At 49.4% G+C, this 15,344-nt stretch overlaps 2 protein-coding genes across 2 annotated transcripts; both read right to left on the bottom strand.

The window, feature by feature from the left end:
* Positions 1-210: 210 nt before the first annotated feature.
* Positions 211-2,871, bottom strand: ENDOG (endonuclease G). Its single transcript, XM_035555023.2, has 3 exons — positions 2,305-2,871; positions 1,624-1,733; positions 211-943 (listed from the first exon to the last, which is right to left on the bottom strand). Exons 1-3 carry the CDS (start codon positions 2,815-2,817, stop codon positions 658-660), a joined length of 909 nt encoding a protein of 302 aa, XP_035410916.1. The 5' UTR covers positions 2,818-2,871; the 3' UTR covers positions 211-657.
* Positions 2,872-2,977: 106 nt separating this feature from the next.
* Positions 2,978-15,150, bottom strand: TBC1D13 (TBC1 domain family member 13). Its single transcript, XM_035555013.2, has 12 exons — positions 15,058-15,150; positions 14,891-14,964; positions 14,581-14,621; positions 14,027-14,088; positions 13,631-13,730; positions 12,179-12,261; positions 11,861-12,020; positions 10,846-11,053; positions 9,939-10,102; positions 8,285-8,445; positions 7,998-8,055; positions 2,978-7,002 (listed from the first exon to the last, which is right to left on the bottom strand). Exons 1-12 carry the CDS (start codon positions 15,078-15,080, stop codon positions 6,937-6,939), a joined length of 1,200 nt encoding a protein of 399 aa, XP_035410906.1. The 5' UTR covers positions 15,081-15,150; the 3' UTR covers positions 2,978-6,936.
* Between the last annotated feature and the right edge of the window lie 194 nt (positions 15,151-15,344).

Here is a 15,344-nt window from a genome sequence, read left to right on the forward strand (position 1 = left end):
CCGGAGCTTCACTTGGCTCTGAGCTAACTGGATGCTCTTTAAGGTCCCTTCCACCCCAAGCTGTTCTATGATGCTAAAGCACGTCACCACCATACCTCGTTACAGTTTGGCTCAAAGAGGAAAGCAGCTGGAGAAGCTGGCTTTGCCCTTCCCCTTTCCTGCCAAGTTATTCAGGGACTTCTGTAAGAGCAGATAAGAAACAATCCACACTTTGGATTTTCAAAGCTTTACTGCTAAAACCAACTTCCGAAAGAAAACAATTACACAGCCCTTTGGACATAGAAAGGCAAGGACCTCTCCCTGTACCCGTCTTGCTCCTGTCCTTCCCTGCTCTATACAGAAATTAAGTAATTTCCCTTTGTGTTTTAAGAGCCACACACAAAAGGAGTTACAGGAGTACGCACAGGTACTGCAGTTTAGGGGCAAATCCGAGAGAACTACTACTTGTCAAGTGCCCAGGAACTGCCCAGGAACCTTCCATGCAACCTGCCCCTGAGACATGCTTTGCATGTGTTTCACTGTTACATGAAATGGGAAAGGGCTGAAGGAAGCACTGCTTTGATTCTTAGTCCCTGCATTTAAAATTGCTCAAGGAAGTATTGTGAACTACTGCTGTCAGTCCCTTCCAGAGGATACCTGGATTTCCTTAGTCAGGGTTCAACGCTTGTTTCCAGCTGTGATGGCTTTCAAGTTACTTGTTCTCTTCAAGATGTTGGGGACGAAGAGGAGCCCCGAGGCTCGCTCAATGCTCTCGATGGGAACCAGGAACCGTTCAAGTGGGATGTTCTCGTCCACGGGGCTGTTGGGCATCACGTAGGAGCGCAGCTCAATCTCCCCACTCTCCTTTTCCAGGATGAGCACCTTGAAGAAATGGGTGGGGACGGCCACGTTGTTCTTCCCAATCACCTGGTACTTGACGTACATCTTCCCGTCGGCCTCCATCCTGCACCAACAGCAACGTCCCACGTTATCCCCCAGTCTGGTGCCTCTTCCACCCCCTCAGACCTCCAGCACCACCCGAAGAGAGCCCCTGCTGCACAGCACAGCAGGAGCAGCCTTGCTTCTGCCGTACAGATCTAAACACGGTGGTGGTGAGGCTGAGCTTTACATGGGGTCTGCTCCCCCCCCAGATCCCTTCCCCACTGTCTCTCCATAAACAGCCTTTCCAAGCTATTTCCTGCTGTGAAAAGATCCCAGATTGTGAGAACTGCTCCTCACAGTCCTACACAAATACCCTTGCAGATAACGTCATGCTCTTAGGTGAACAAACAGTCCATGAAATGAAACCTGGGAGCTTTATCCTGCAGGGAGGGGTTCTGCAGTCTACTCTGTTAATTTAATGCTGCTACATTAGGAAGAACTGCAAACAAAAGTCACCAGGTTACCTTGTATCTCAAGAAACCCGCCCTAGGTATTCCCAAAATAACTGACTGAATGGGAAACTAACCCCAAGAAATCACTGTTCTGCAGAAACTCTGCACGCTGCTCATCTCACCTACTGAAGGGGCTCTTGGCAGATCGCTCCTGTTTTCGAGCGGCTGGGATGCTGCAAGCCCTCGGCCTGCTTTACCTTCCCAGCACGACATCACTCGAGTGTGGTCCCAGCCGGGTCCTCGTGTTTACCTGGGCAGGTAAAGAGGTCCTGTGCAGACATAGACATTCTTGTTGTTTCTTGCCAAGCTCCTGCTGTACTTCTCAAGGTTATTCCAGGCATTTTGGTTTAAATGAGGAACCTGAAAACACGAGTGGACACGGACAGTACAGTTAGTCACCAGGGCACTTCCTCCTTGCTCGGAGTTTTCCTCGTAACAACATCCGCCTTTCTCTAACACTTCTGGAGTGCTTGGGGGCACTACAAGCCAAGGTCACTACTGCCACCTGCACTCTGGAAGCTGCGTACAGAGATCCTGCTTTGCACAGCCAGCAGCAGAACCCACGAGCCTCAGACTGCAGCTGCTGTAAGCATTTGTCCAGCTGCAGCACGCTGCGCTGACTGGGGTCCCTCCCAGGGCTAGAGGGAAGCACCCAGGCAGGTCCTTACCGAGGACCACCTTTGTGCCTGTTTGCAGAAGCTTTTGGGGCCAACGTTATCACTATCCCTTAGATACATCATTTAACTCTTAAGTTGCCCTGTGTGGAGTCAGGAGCTGGACACAACGATCCTTGTGGGTCCCTTTTAACTGAATACATTCAGTGATTCTTTGAACCTCCACCCCCCACCCCGAGGGAACGCAGTCACCTCAGCCCCTCTCTGCCAGAGCTGCTCCAGGCTTTTAGCAGCAGCACCCCGGGGCCCAGACCTACCTGGGGGGCAACGTTGCTGAGGTAGAAGGTGTCCCGCATGGCCTTCTGGCTCCACTTGTGGTTGGCGGCGGCCGCCAGGTGACCGCGGTCGAAGCCGCTGCCGCGGTAGTCGGCGTTGGTGGCGCGGTGGTACTCGTGCACCGAGTCGTCCTCCTGGAAGTCACAGGCAGCGCGGTCGGAGGCTCCGCTGAGCGTCTCCCGGTTGAGCTGCTCAATCACCCAGAGCGCGCTGCGGCTCCGCGGGTCGTAGCACAGCACGTAGGACTCGCGGCTCCGCAGCTGCGCCAACCCAGGCAGGCCGTACTTGGTCAGCTCGACCCTGCCGGACCCGGTGACCGCCGGTGGGCCTGCTGCTGCTGCCTGCACCGCGGGCAGCACGGGCACGCGGCCCAGCAGCCCCGCCACCTCCTCTGCATCGCCCTCACGGCGCTGCCAGAGGGTGGTGAGCGCTGCTCCCAGCCCCGCACCCAGAGCCAGGGAGGCCCCGGGCAGCAGCCAGCAGCCCCGCAGCATGGCCCCGCAGCGACTCCCGCTCCCAGCAGTTCCTGTTGAAGGGCTTTCTCTTCCGGTGCCCGCCCCGCTGCCACCACCACACACCCTTAAGGGAATTGCCCCTTCAAGGCCTCCACGCTCCTCCCGCGGTGCCCACAGAAACGCAGCCGGCAGCAGTGTGCAAAGAAATCACTTTATTGGGACGCAGCGCGGCGCTGGGCCCGGCCACGGGTGGTACGAGGACAAGGGGCAGCAGCAGCCCCACCACATGGAGCTCCCGCTGCCGCCTGGCACGGCCTCGCTCAGTGACGGGTGGCAGCACAAAGCCTCCTCCCCCCGTCTCACTAAAGGAAGTGTTATAAAAATAGTGTTTAAAAAGAAGCATAAAAGAAGTAGTTTTAGAGTGATGAAGTGTTCTCTGCACCCTGTTCTGGCAATTCTTTCCAGGCAAGGTAAAGGAAAAAAAAAAAAAGTGTTATTTGACGAACTGCCAGGTGCGCTCCTCTCTTCCTGGGGAAGGGCAGTGTAGGAGAGGGCCCCGAGAACAGTCACTGACCCTCACTAAGGGAGACAGCCTCTGCTCTCCCAAACACCCCAGACTGCCCCCAGTCAGCTCCTGGCCTTTATCCCACTCACTGCCGAAGCATGAATAATTCCCCGTGAGGTCCCAGAATTCAAACTCAATCATTCTGCACAACCATCATCAACAACTTCATCTCCAGTATCCCGGTCCTTCTACCTCACTGGCAAAGACACAAAGTTCCCAGGAGCCTGAACTGCAGCATGGTGAAGGTCCTGGACCTCCTCCTCCCAGGGAAGGCTCAGGTCCCCACATCCACCGTAGCACCCTAATTTTCCTCCTAGTTGAAGATCCTCTCATCCCACCCAGCAGCAGTGCCACCTGTGAGGAACGCTTCCTAAGAGCTATTTAAACATCCCCTGTTCAGGCCCCTATGAAACAAGGCACCCTCAAGGCACCCCGGGCTCCCACCTTCTGACCTAAAGAACTGCTCCTGCAGCACCTTCAGACTGAAAGAAGTCAGAGGAGGAAATATCCCCAGGATGGCACAAGTGCTACTTGGCCACACAAGCCAGGAACAACCATAAGCTAGTTAATGCTATCTGACCTCAAAAAAAAAAAATTAAAATCATCAAACAGCCTTTGAGGAATGAATACACGGAAACTAATGAGGTGATTCAAAAGCTGGGAACAAGACTTTTTCTCCCCTCAGAAAATCCATTTTTGCTCTTAAAGAAAGGGGCAAGTCTTGGAATAAATAAATGGATGGCCCAAGTCATTGAAAAGTAGAACAACTCCCTTCAAAGCCCTTTCCAGCAGCAGAACAAAGTCCTGCCACACAGCAGAGGGAGAAGGAGGGACATAAAACAGCTTTTCATGTAGGAACCAGCCTGCCTGGGTGTATCAAAGTTGTTAAAAGTTTTCCCCAAAGAAGAACTCAAATTAACCAGTTTAGCAGCCATAGGCTTGTCTGGATAAAGCTATTGAATTTATCCCAGAGAACCTTTCCAGCAGCCAAAGCTCTCATCTCATCCTTTTAAACCACTGCAAACTCCTTTTAAGTGTTCACCATCACCCCCTGAAGAGCAATAAAACAGCATAATAAGCCCTTGGACACCTAGGAAGGGAAGAGACAGCACGACACCTGTACCAGCCAGCAGCAGACACTGGTGCTCCAGTAACCACCTCCACGGTGTCTTCCTCAAGCGTTTGCAATGCTCCAGCCCCACACATGGCTCTGAGCTGGCTGACCCCGATGCAGTGGAGGCCAACCTCAGGGCCCAGATGTGACTCTGAAAACAAGGAGTTCATCCACAAGGAATGTTTTGATCCTCATTTGCCTGGTGCCTTCTGAGATTTTAAGGAGACCCTCAGCGTTCAGAGCAGGAGCCCTCACGGAAGCTGCTGTTACCAGTGAGAAACCACACAGTAAGCACTTGCAAGGGGGACCCAAAATGGCCGGCACAGGCATACAGGGAGATTGTGCATGGAAGGTATGAGAGCTACAGCAATATTCAGAAGAGTGTTTTGGAGGAGGTCCAACTCTGCTAAGAGTCTGACCCTCCGGTTCCACATTCGTGGCTACCATCTAGCAGTTTGGCCACGTGAGGTCTGACAACCGGCCTCTGTAGTGCAGGTACCCAGCAGCTGAGACCACCTAGAACAGCGCAGTGATAAAGGCAGGAAGAATATCCATCCAGTTGCTAGAGCTGACACGATGCTCCATCACACAGCTGTCCTGGTCCTTCAGTTCCATTTTTCTCGGAGGAAAACTCTACCCTCTAAAAGGACTGCAGCAAAGAGGAATGCTGTTAGCCACAGGTATTAATTAGATTGTTTTAAGCCTTCAGTTGCTCATGGTTCACCACAGCAGCAACACCTGGCTGCACCAGTGTCACTCGAGCATCTTCTAAAGAGGCAGAGAGATTGCTTGGGATTGCTAACAAGAACATAGGGACGTGCATCAACCAGTCTGCCAGTCTCCCCATACAGCCTTACGAGAATTACAGTTACCTGCAAAGAACTGGCCTTCAGTGAAGGAAGTAACACTAGTAAAACAGCTAAAGGCTGACAACATCCCTCTTGGTAGGGCCGTTCTAGGCCATCAGCAGCTTAAGCAGCTCTTAGAAAGATGACCGACCTTTAACAAATCAATACCCATAAATACCGAAAATCGCAGTGTCAAACAGCTGTGCAGGGGTGAGCCAGCACAGCACAGAAAGAGTGTAAAGCATGCCGGATTAGCATTCACTCAAGAGCTTCTGCACAACCCAAGCACCTGGGTGCTGGCAGTTTCTCCCTTTGAGGTTATGGTTCCTGATCAGCTTGACACCGCTGGCAGGTTAGCAGTTCTTTCCATAGCTTGTCTTCGTCGATGTTCACCTAAGCCTGCTCTACAATATTCAAAACGAAGCAGCTTCCCTCTCAGGAGGGACAAGCGTCCAGCTCATGACTGTCACTCCAACAGGACTGGTACAGAGGATGTGGATCAGCCCCAGGAGTCAGCTAACGACTGAAATGCTTGTGTGCCCACTGGATTGCACCGGAAAAGGACTCTTACTTGTAGCTCAGACCTGTAATGTGTCCCTTCTTGGCAAGAAGTGCTGTGAGACAATACCAAGGTTACCATGACCAGAGCTTAAGCGGGGTAATACTGTGCAAGCCACTGAGGCAGTAAACCCCAACGCCGTGCCTGTATAAGTCCCTAAATATAGCTGTCTTCATGCAACTAGATGCTTGTTTCTTGTATTTCGGAATCCTGATTGTAGCTGGATATGCCCCAGTTCAGAGACAGGAAAGCAGCTTGAGGCCTCAGCCTCCCTGCAGCAACAAGCTCCTGCTCTAAGGCTGTGCGTAGTAAGGCTTGACTTCAAGCTACACTTCACTCATCGATTAAAACCACTGCAGCCTTGCTTTCAAGGAGACCTTCTTGGTAAGGCCATTCTGGGTTCAGACAGTTTTGGTGCACAAAGCTGGCAGCTGTAGTGATGTCTTCCCATCCCAGCTTCTCCAGATCTCTTTCCCACGTGAAGGGGTCCAAACTGCTCGATGCCACACTCACCAGAAGCTGATGCAATCTTTTTTTTTTTTTGCACACCCCAGGGATGGCTAAGTGCAGACACGAGGGAGAAGAATCCAGAAGCTACTTGAATAGCAGGGTGTGTGACTTCGTTGGGATACATTCTATTCACAGGAGAAAGATCCTTCTATACTCACCCACCAAAATCCACTGGATCCAGACTGTCCCTTCCCCATCAGAAGTTATTCCACATGAGCTACCTTCTTGATGCAGGAGTCCACCTCTTGAGGGATATGTTGACAGATGGTTTCCTTCTCCACTCAAAGTCATTAAAAAAGATACAAAGAACTGCTTTTGGCAGCACAGAGGCATTTGAAGTTTGAGAAATCTGGAGTGCAGGACCCAAGCAGATGGGGAAGTAATCAGTTCTTGACCTAATAAATAGAGTAGAAGGAAGTCTTCAAGGTGGCCAGTAGCCCAAATGCAAAACCTGAAGTCCTGCAGAGACCGCTAGGAGTTTTAATGCGCCGCACTTCACAGGGGCATCTCCTACGATCCACTGCCATACAGTTTCTCCAACACCTTTTGTTAAGCTCATGGACTATTTGGAATCTTGAAGTTCCTTTGCCTTCGTCAAAATCAGGTGAACATCAGAGATAGGATAATCCTATGTTAAAGAAAAGCGATTTAAGTGCCAACTTAACATTTCCTGCACACTTCATTCCACCTAAGCAGAGTAAACCTTGGCAGTAGCATTCTTCACCTATTATAACACATTGTCATGTTCAGGTACTCCCCTAACAGTTAACAGCTTCCTGTTTTGTATCTGATCAAACCCTGATACCCTTGAAGAAGTTTTTGTAGCTCGTCCTCCAAGGGTACAGTCAGCTGGCCTGCTACAAGGGCTATCTTCATGCCAAAACACCTTATCAAAGCCAGTACCTTGCACAGCCCAAAGCAGGAACCGGCAGAATCAGAGATATCCTGCTGTTCTGCAAAGGTGTTCTCAACCTTGGGCTCTCACAGATCTCATAGCTAAAAACAAAAGCCTCTGGCCAACAAATTTGACGTTGTTACATAGGGCTTCAGAATTTTGCTGGAAAACATTTATTTTTTTTAATGCTAAAAGCCTCTAGTCTATGAGGATTTCTCTGTAGACTAGAAAGGGAGCACATGCAAAAGACGACTATATGTTAATGGTAGTACTGGGCTCCAGACAACAGCACTGTGCCCCACCAACAGCAGACCAGAGAAGGAATATTACTCTCTGAAACAGAGCTCATTGCTATTCTAGCACTAGGAAGGGGGAGGAAGGAGAAGAGATCCATACAAAGCTGGGAAGACAACACAGGTAGCATACAACCACATTCTGTACGTGGAAGTGAAAGCCCAATTAACAACACAGGGAGCAGAGAGACCACCACCAAGGAGGTGAAGACAGTCATTCATCTCAAGCGAGTTAGGTTTCCCTGTGGGTGGTGGGGACCACAGCACGCAAAGATTCATATTTCCAATAATGAGCGTGCTATAAGAACAACCTTAAGATTTTTCTGCAAGCAGCCAGCAGAAATCCAGTACTTCTCCTCAGCCAGGCCTACCACCACCCTCTCTATTTCAAGATTCTCCAAATTCCCCCCTATGCCCACTCTATTTAATCCTTACCTGTAGCAGCCTCATATTCAAAGTGAAGTCTCCTTCCAGCAACTGATCCCGGATTAGTCTGAAAGATGGAAATTAATCCAGCTACTTTTCACTCTTTACAGAGGGACTCTAAAAATGGACTACACTGCGCCTTCATAGAGGCTTTTGAGAACACTTTCACTACCATTGTGACAAGTGTCTATAACCTATTCACTACATGCATTAACACATGCCTGTGGAACTCCTGGATCCAGGGATTTCATTAAATGAGAGAAATAAAAGAGCAGGAAGGCTACCTCTGTACTTACGTCAACATGGCACAACAGACGAGGAGAAGAAAATCGAAGCGCTTTTCATCAGCAAAGAGGGAGTCCCAGATACGGATGACATCTGGCAGCAGAAACTCTTGGGACAAGAGCAGCATCAGCCAGCGGAAGGCAAAGAACTGGGGTTTGATGTTCTGTTCTTGCTGTCAGACATGCACCAGGCAAAGAATGAATACATGCTCTTGGCCCATTCCCTCCAAGAGGTGCACCCCTTGTTTCTATCCCCATCTCCAGCTTTAGGCTGCCAACTCCTATCAGCACGGCAGCAAAACCACTGCTTCCTTTGAAGGCCCTCACATTCAAGCTATATTGAAAGAAAGATTTTCAATGCAACTAAGTTCCAAGTCTACAAAGCAAGAAAATGCTCCTCTAAGACACAAGTAAAGGAAGCTTTTCTTCCTGAAGGTACTGTTTGTGTTAGTTCAGTTAAACTTGCCAAGTAATTTTAATTTCCCATTTGAATAACATTTTATCTGCAAAGCCGCAGCCCTCCCCCTCTAGCAGAGGCACTGTTTTGTCAGGATTTCCTCTCCTTTCCAGAAGCCCTGTATTTATCAAGGGCTTACTGCTCACAAAAAGAAACAAAACATGGAACAGAGTTCACGCTGATGGTCAATAAAACATATTGTAAGCACTCCTAGCCCACAGCTTTCTTGGTTTTTTGCTATCAAATCCCAGGGACCATAAGTTTAAGCAAGGTCAAACAAGCTCAGGATCCTGATGACATTTTTAAGTTGCTGAATGGCCGAGACCATTTCCTGGCAGCCAAACAGTAAGCAGTTTATTCTCTCCCCACTGAATGAGTCTTCAGGCAACATCATGAGTTGTGTCACTGTGCTTACAGATCATCTTTTGGATTGTCGAAGAAACACATCTTGCCTTCTCTAAATATATAAAAAAATCAGAGTGATTTGGTGAAGGTTGGAATAACAAGAACAGTTCACACTTTCCAAATTCTTGTTAGATTATGGCACCAAATGGACTGCAAGACCTAAGGAGGTTTGCAACAAAAGCTGCCTTTTGATGTTCTACAAAACCCACACCAAACCACGGCACTCTGAGATCCCTGAATGAGGGAGAACGATAGAATTAGGCGAGTGGGATGGTACAGGATTTCAGTCTACTTCTGGAATGACCGCCATGAAGTTTAAGTTAGTGTTGTCAGGGCATCCAATGACAACAGAAGAGGGCAAGAGGTGGGGGAGTGGGGAGGTTTTGTGTTCTGCTTTTGAAGACTGAGGCACGATTCTTTTAACCTCAAATCCCAGGGGACTTTAGAGCAAAACTCATGTTTACAGCTCCAACTAAACTTCAACCCAGGTGACGAGGGAGGGTGGCCAAGTCACTTTGGTTGTTGCAGAGCTGCCGACTGTGACTCCATTGTTTGCTTTCAGTCAAGCAGGGGAGGAGAGCCTTGCTGTGTCAGCTCACTCTAGGCTTTCTCCAAGGAGAGCTTGTTTCAAGCTTATAGATAAGACAGCGTCTATGTCCTATTAGCAAAGGCCTTCACAGAGCCTCTTAACCTTTCCATTCAAGCCCAGCAACAGTTTAACAGAATTGGCTGACATTTAAATGCACTAATAAGCTGCTTTCCCCACATTCCTACCAAGACTCAGAGAAACACCTAGCTCCTCACCAGTTTCAAATACAGCTCCACGTCTTTTTCCTTCAGGGTGGAGTAGACCTTCTCCATTTTGTAGGTTATACCACACTGAGAATCATCCAAGCTCTTAATGAAGTTGTCCCGAATTTCGGCCATTAGGTTGGTAAAGCAGAAAAATGTGTCAGCTTCAGCATGTTCTGGGGAAGGAAAAAAAAAGTTAACAGGGGCATAGAGAAAGCATCACTGTCAGAGGTACACAGAACCGCTTTTGTTCAATAACCTGGTTGCTGTACTTGACTTAAGTAATCTATCTCAAGACCTTGGCTTGCTTGGTCTAGGATGAGACCAGACTTTTTTTTTTTGGAGTAGAAATATCTACAGAGCCACTGCAAATACAGACCCTGCGTGCAACACAAGGTCCTCACGACACAGGGTCAAGAAGCAGTTATCTATGCCTGAGAACACCATCTGCTCTCCCTGCCATCACGGCACACCCTCAGAGCTCTGTGAAATAAAAGCAACAGGCAAAGTACTCCCACTCCATTCTTTTTCTCTCTCCATCTTTCTTTTTTTTTTTAATTAAAAAAAAAGACAAAAACAGAACAAGAAAAAGCACCCCTCTCTCCCAAGGTATTTATAGCACAAGCAAACAAGAGCTCCTAAGGGGATTTTAGGTTTCAGTCAGGAAGTACAACTTAGATCCATGCAAAACAAAAAACCCCAAATCCTCACTTCTCATACCCTCACCACCCACAGCCCATTCAGTTTCTGTCAGTTTGCTGTGGTTTCAGAGTCCTCATCTCTTGCTGCATTTGCTTTTTTTTTTTTTTTCCTGATCAGTCAAAACTGAGTTGTTTAGAGTCTCATTCCCAAGACATTTCTTTACACATAGAGCATGCAGTACACCAGCCATTACTGAGCATTCAAAAGAGTCTCTCACCTCTCCACTCACTGTTAGGATCTGTAGCAAAGGTATAGTAAAGAGGCCCCACTATTTCATTCATCCCCTGAACATACGCTATCCCGGGGTTCAGCTTGGCATAGATGAAAAGGATTCGCTCCACCACTTCCCAGTGAGCTTCGCAGCCGTTGGGCAGAACTTCGTACTCACTCAGAGAATTAGGAGATGTTTTAAGAGGGGAGCTCACCTGAAGAGCAAGGCAAGAGTAGGACTGATTCAGGGTAACCAGCTGGCACAGAGTTTTACACGTGACGAGCTTGGCTCTGAAGCCACGTAGCCCCCCGAAGATTTGGATAGCGTGCACCAAGCAGTCAGGCATTCACATAAACCAAGTACCTCAACAAAGCACAAAGGCACTCAGTCCTTAGTGCTGCCTATCCCTGATGAACAAAGCAGTCTGTGCTGCAACAGTTCCCCTGAATCATTGCATCACCTGATCCCATACAGGAAGAAAACACAGCAGTTCCACCTCTTTGTTGGAAACGTAGGAAAAAGCACAGTTCTGCTGCAGCAGCTAGCCACCTTCCCCAACACCAAGTGTGTAGCACTTAATATTGTGATGCTTGTGAAAGAGGAAAAACACAACACACACTTCAGCAGGTAGACTCTTTTCCTAAGTGCAGTTTTAGGAGATCCAGCTCTGGAAGGCTACATAAATTCAGATTCAGTAAACTAACCCTTCACTGCTTTGTTCTCACGCAGGAAGGCACACGTCAGGCATAAAATATTTGTACCTTCCTACAACTCAGGCTTCTACCAGAAGTCAGGAAAAAAATAATCCTTAAAATTAAATGTACCTATAAACCCTACAACCATCAGATACATCAACTGGCTCTTTAAAGCCGTCCAGCCACCAGAATGCACAGTATCTGCTGGGGTATTCACACAATTCCTCCACGCAGCAGAGCCAAACACAGAAAAACGGCCAGGAACCACCATTCGCCTTATCAGCTAAGACGCCTTGCCCCACGGGCAGCCCACACCTAGATCTCACATTTGTAACCCCACTGCGGTTTCGTGCCACCGTCTGCGACTTGAGCGTGGTCTGCTCCACCCGCTTGCGCAGCGTCTCAAACTCGTTTTGGGGGTCCAGGATCAACAGGCAGGGGTAATCCGTTGGGCGCTGGAAGAACGCCATGTCAGGGTACAGCCTCCTAGGATGGATACAGGAGGAAATCAGGCACAAGAAGAAGGAAGTACATGCCTCATGTCAAATTGAAAGTTCAGTTTAATATTAAACTTGATTTTCAAAGTACAAAGTACTAACCAAACCACTCTGGTTCAGAAACCCGAGTCGTTATGCCTCACATACCTGACATCTTTGTCTATCTGGAGAAGCACTTCATTATCCTTGAAGTAAGTATTCCATCGACTGTCTGGGTTTGGATTGAGGGGCTAAAGAAATAAACGACAGAAGCAAAACCAAGCATGCTTCACAGATATCAAAATCCTCAGTAAACACATATTGATTTAACATTTCTGCTGTCCCTTTGTCAGCTGGTACCAGCACGTTCCTAGCACATCAGGTTTAAACTTTCTCTTGTTTAGTGCTGCTTCTTCAGACAGTACACACAGCGCAGGAAGCAGGTCAGAGCTTGAAAGACAAGTGAGCATGCATGTTCACTCAGGCAGAAGCCAACATTTCCAATACCTTTTCACCTGCCTCTTAGTGACTTTGCTCCCAAACCAAGTATCCTGTTCTCTGTCAACAAGATTCTTGACTGCAACTCCAACCTGTCTAACGGAGACGGTCTTTGTACTTAGCACAAGAGTTAACCACAAGCGTTGTGTGGGTGGGTAGGAGTTACAAGTTTAACCCGCTATCTCAGCTCTGGAGAAGGCTGATTAAACATCACCGTTGTGCCCAGGAAAAAGGAAATACATTATTAACACAAACAACCTATCCCCTGTGCGATCAGTTTTCCAATATGACAAACTCAGCTCTCCCTCCCCTATGTGCACTTTCTTCTCTCCAGATCAAGACTCACGCAAAATTAACAGTCAGCTGAGAGAGAAGGGGAAAAAAAAAGTTCCAAGAGATCCAAAGATCACTGTAACTTGCCAGTGCATGGAGTGTTACAACAATGATGGTTTTACAGCACCAAGGCCTCCAGAGATCACAGCAGCACAGATGACTGTACACTAGCAGAGAAGTTTACATTCAGGATAAGCCATGGAAGCAGCTGTATCATTTTACAGCCTCTTCTGACCAGTTACTTCATCCCCTGCCTTGACACAAACTTAACGGCACTTTCAGAGAAGTAAAAAAAGGATGCAGGAAACAGTCAACAAATAAAAAAAAAAAAAGTCAGTCATCAGCAGAATTGGAAATAAATTAAATCTCCTGCCTCCCGTGCTATAGTTCAGCTCAACTCTGCTGCCTCTTCTACACCCTCTGTTCAGAGCAGCCTGTTCTGAGCCCACCCACGGAAAGAGCTTCCCAGGAAAGCATCTCTTTGCTAGAGGAATCTCTTGTGAGCCTCTCTTCTTCCCTAGGAGACCCACAGGCTGGACAGTTAGCGCCAAAGGAGAAGAGAAGATACATGCATAGCTGAAAACAGCTTCGTAACTATTGGTGCTCTGCCAGTAATTCACACTAAAAACTACTAAGACACAAACGTAGGGCTGGTACCTAGGAACAATCCTCCTGCTAACAAGGCAAAATAGTCTGTAAACAGAAACAAGAGCAGCATAGGAGTCCAGACGCCACAACAACATATAGCTCTGGGGAATTTCCTGCAACACGGAGGTTAACAGCACTTACGTGATCTTCTAAGGTCACATCCTCCCTTGAAACACCCAGGTTGGCTTTGGCGATCCCAGGCTGGATGATCATTTCTTTTAGGAACTGGGAGTACAGATCCCTTCAGGAGGGAAAGAGGAATTTGTCATGAAGCAAAGGATTACATCAACGTAAGCACCCAGACTGAGTTCAAACAGATATCCTTGCACCACTCTGCTCAGCCAGAAAGTATTTGATTTTCTCTTCAGTTGAGTTCAACTGAAGAGTTCAGTCCACTGACCCCAAGAGACAGACTACAGAACAGTGCATTCCACATGAGAACAATTCAATTTATGAAGGCACTCAATTATTTAAGGAACCATTCCCCTTCTGCATAGATACCGTCAGAAATAAAGGAGGAAGTACAGATGTCCTCACCTCTGCTTCTTCAGCAAAGAGCTCCATAAGGCTTTCTCTAAAGGGAGGTAGTTCAGGAGTATCTGTACAGAAAACAGATGCACGCACGTTAGTGTTTGGAGCATGAGCTATCAGACCTGTAAGATGAACAAACCAAACAGAGTGGCTAGAACCGGTGTTCTGAAAATACGGGGAGTTAACTCCATAAGGTTTATATCTTTGCCAAATAGCAGTCAGGAATGTTTCAGGGGCTGGTTTTCAACACAGGCCTACTCAGAGCGTTGATCAATAGCAAACGTGACTGAGGTGCACTCCCAGGTTATACTGCGGGCTGTGCTCATGCAGAGAGCAGCCAGCCAATTCCGATCGTCAGAAGCGATGGCCGTAATGTGTCGTTAAACGCTACTGTCACCGTGCCAGCGCTGAGCTCCACAAAATTATTGTCAATTTAGAGCGGCTTTTAAGATCCACATCGTTATTTTCTGTTGGCTCTGAGAGCTCAAAAATACCGTGCGTGTACTTAAAGAACCCAAAGCACCACTTGCGAGAAACAAAGCGCCCCAAGCAGAACCCACCTTCCAGCAGAGGCAGCGCAGCCCCCCATCGAAGGGAATCCCTGTGGAACAGCAGGCAGAAAGACAACCGTTAGCCCACCTCCTCACCCTGCCTGCTGTCACCGCCCCCGAACCCCCCCGAACCGGCCGGGCAGCGCTTTATTCCCTCCCCAGGAGGCACGGAGAGCGCTGCCCGGAGCTGGCTGCGGGGCAGGGCGGCCCAACAGGGCCGGACACGGGCGCGCTGCGGCCTGGCAGGGGGAGCACGGCCGGGAACCGATCGCTTCGCAGCCCGCAGCCCCCCCGCGGGGCCCCCCCAGGAAGAACTCACCGCTGAAGCAGAGATCGCGGAGCTTGGCCAGGGCCACCGTGGGCTCGCCGAGCACCTCCTGGAAGTCGGCGATGCTGAGGGGAGGGAGGGAACCGTGAGCAACGGCCGGGAACCGCGCACCCCCCCACACACACCCCCAACACCACCCCCCCCCCCCCGGCCCCCACCGGCTCCGGTGCAGCCGCGACATGGCGGCCCCGCGGCAACGATCCCGCTGGAAACACGGCCCCGCGGGGGCGGGGCTAAACAGAGCCCCGCCCACAACCCCGCCTCTAACCCCGCCCACCCACTCACCCCCGCCCATCTGGCGCTAGGCCCCGCCCACCGCATACTAAGCCACGCCCACCCCCGCTAGGCCCCTCCCCGGAGGGAGAACGGAGGCGGGGGGGGGGGGGGCCGAGGGGCGAGCACACCCCCGGCCGGAACGTTCCGGGCCCGGCCGCTGTTTCCCGGG

The sequence above is a fragment of the Cygnus atratus genome, chromosome 19 (genome assembly GCF_013377495.2).
Source record: "Cygnus atratus isolate AKBS03 ecotype Queensland, Australia chromosome 19, CAtr_DNAZoo_HiC_assembly, whole genome shotgun sequence".
NCBI classification, from domain to species: domain Eukaryota; kingdom Metazoa; phylum Chordata; class Aves; order Anseriformes; family Anatidae; genus Cygnus; species Cygnus atratus.